Source organism: Penaeus monodon, chromosome 33, assembly GCF_015228065.2.
Source record: "Penaeus monodon isolate SGIC_2016 chromosome 33, NSTDA_Pmon_1, whole genome shotgun sequence".
Taxonomy (NCBI): Eukaryota; Metazoa; Arthropoda; class Malacostraca; order Decapoda; family Penaeidae; genus Penaeus; species Penaeus monodon.
The window spans coordinates 24,230,971-24,234,159 of record NC_051418.1 but is presented as its reverse complement, the minus strand read 5'-3'; the positions used below and the strand labels follow the sequence as shown (position 1 = coordinate 24,234,159).

General features: G+C 34.4%; 1 protein-coding gene across 1 annotated transcript in view; it reads right to left on the bottom strand.

The window, feature by feature from the left end:
• LOC119594178 (glycine N-methyltransferase-like) overlaps positions 1–3,189 on the bottom strand; it is a gene marked incomplete in the record, with an annotated part of 10,165 nt that overhangs the window by 856 nt on the left and 6,120 nt on the right. The window contains 5 exon segments of the mRNA XM_037943247.1: positions 1–996; positions 1,129–1,286; positions 1,646–1,766; positions 1,893–2,022; positions 2,236–2,363. Of these exon segments, the coding sequence (XP_037799175.1) occupies positions 831–996; positions 1,129–1,286; positions 1,646–1,766; positions 1,893–2,022; positions 2,236–2,363 (703 nt within the window).

Below are 3,189 nucleotides of genomic sequence, written 5' to 3'. Positions count from 1 at the left end.
GGTATTACATTTACCTCAAGTAGAAGTGCCATGAAGCAAATATTAATTAATAATGCCAAGGATCTTTTAACCAAAAATATGAGGAAGATAAAAATAGTAATGATGTTACCACAAAAACTACTCAAAAATAAAGATACTATACCTTCCATCCCTATTATGAAAAACTCCCAGTAAGATTCCTAACACAACTGAGGCACTTGGGTTCCTAGACTCCCATTAATATAACAGAGAATAGGATACTGATTCAACTTAGCACTATTATATAGGCATGCTGACTGCTAAGACAATGTCATGGTCAAATGTTCACTATGACACAGAAATGCACACCACAAAATGTGTCATTGCAAAATGCAATAAGTTTATGCTCTCTTTATATTTGATGCCTTGTGTTACATAGAATACTCCTAACAAGTTCCACACTAAAGTCTTTAACATGCAAAGTACCTCATGATTATTATTCATGTACAAGGACATTAAAAAGTAAACCAGGTAACACAATAGGGCACAATATTGTAGAGAAGGCAGCAACTAAGGGAATATACTCTACTCCTGTTCCTTGTAAAGAGAATTGTGATCTCACTTTTATCACACCTATTTCATTAATCTGAATAACAACCAAAATAAGCATTCAATTTGTGACTAGGTCATACATCTGTATGATGGAAAATTTACCAATTAATAAAGCACTTTACAAGTATTAAATCCATAGCCATAAGAGTACTCAACATTTACACCCACAGCCAATGTAACAGGGAATGATTGCCTTTGCTGTCCCCTGAGCATATTCACAGTTATTTCAACAGGGACAGGGGACACCACTGATCTGTACATTATGATTTTTTAGAAATTATATGAATGTAGAAAGCTGGGTCTTCAATTTCTCCAATTGGCTTGAAATCTCCATAGACTTGGTGTTTTGCTCCTGTGCCAAAACCTTCCATAAGAATTTCCCCAAACCGTGCAACACGGTGAGGGTAGTAGGACAAGCGGAAATTACTGTAGAAAAAGAAACAAAAAATATTGTAAAAAATACAGACAAGCTTGACTTTACCTGCAATAACATTTGCTTAAACATTAGAGTTCATCTGAAAGCCAAAGTCATATAGAGAGTTTACATATGAAATTTACCTCCTTGTTTGTCCTTCTAATCTGCCTTTCTTGGCAATCTCCGAATCTGTTTCGCACCTCTTAGCATCACCAACATCCATCACATAGTCCAACGTGACAAGTGAGGCCTTCCCATTCACATACAGAACTGATGTTTTGATATCCTGGACATGTTCACTCTGTAACATTACAAAATTTTACAATTAACAGTAATCATTAAACTTTTACACCCAATCACACTGGGAGACACCAGAATACATCATATCACATGGTAGATCACCCCGTTTCATGTGCTTCTAATTTTTCCCTCATACAGCATACTCGGCATGCACCCTGAAGTGTTGTTTAAGTATGGCACTGGGGAATCTTTTCATCACTAGTTAAATAAGTGTAACAGTCTTTATACAAAACCACTGACTTTCTCACTGTGATTTTTTTTTTTTCTATAATGAAATTTCAACAATATAGGAGAATATAACTAGCTATCTATATGTTACTTAAAAATCTTTAAAAGATGAAACTAAAAACTCATTCTCACATTATAATATATATTGTGTGTTGGTGCTGAGCCAGTGTCAATAATGTGGTCGTAGTTGCGATGATCAATGACAAGTATTCCCCCTGGTTTCACCATCTGTGCAAAGTTGCTTATGGCTTGCCTGTAAAACAAGAATATAAAATATAAAAAATAGAAATCTTACTTTGCATCCAAATCTTAGCACAAATAATTTTCCTGTAATGCCAAATAGAATAGAGACTGTATACGCTCCCATACAAGGACTTACTTATGCTCAGACTGATCTCCTGTCATATCTGGAAGATGAGCAAAGGAATTTCCAAGGCAGACCACAGCATCAAATGTACCAGTGCCTTCAATGTCATCAATAAGGGTTAACCAATTTGCCTCTTCAATAACTGAAAAAGGGAGACAAAGAAATTAAAGTGTATTCACATAAAAATTTTAAAAACTCTGGCAGAGAGTACATATCTTTTTCTCAATGCCAGTAGTACAATGCAAAGCAAACAACAAGCTTTGAAGAAAATTATATATAATGTTAATTCAAATAAGATAATAGCTCCCCACTCTGGATCTTTACAGGAGACCAATTTGAAAAATCCAAACCATACCCCAGTCATCAAAGGCTGGCTCCTTGCGTCTCTTCCAACGGGTTTTCAATGCATACTTCAGCATCTTGTCTGACAGGTCCACACTGGTTACTTTGAAACCGTTTTCCAGCAACATGATGCTGTCCACTCTGTAAGATGAACTTTGTTAGAAATTCTAATTCTAATACTATTCCTTTAATAACAACTCGTTTAGCAGCTTATATTAAGATCTTCAATTATAACATTTGAAAAGCAAGTTGCATGAGTGAAAATCTTCAGCATAGGCACAAGTGCTAAAATACTAAAGTTTTTCTCCCATTACTCCAATCAAGAATGCTAGATGGATCATTTGAAATCTATGAAATATCTAATACTTGTTCATGACAAGATCATGAGAAAATTTCAATGTTAGCTGTCATATGAGGAAAATATATGAAAAATATCTAGGTTTCCAATGACTTCTAAATGTCTGGGGCTTAACATGATTTTCCAATTATGAATTTGCAACCTTACTGCCTTTATAATAATGCTGCAGTATGGATGAATAATACTTGTGAATTAAGTAGCCCTTTATAATACCTAGCTAATGTAGTGGGTTCAAAAGGTACTGACAGAGGATGTAGATAAGAAGTATTGATAATAGGTGTATTCCCTGCCGGAGACCTCATGAGAAGACATCAATGAATCAAACTGAAGTTACTAATTTTCCTTACAGAATAATCAGGAAATATCTCTGACTTGCATAAACTGATATTTAATACATAGAAATGAGAGCAAATTAGTAGCTAACACACCCAAATGCCATGTCTAAATGAATTATAGAAAACTTAAGCTTTGCACAATATACTGACATAAAGAGTGTATAATGTATTATCTAATCTGTAAATGCTTGACAACTCAAAGACATTCTCTTTTTATGTAATCTTAGGGATAAGTCAAATATGTGAAAGAAAAGCAATGTACAAAAGAAATATT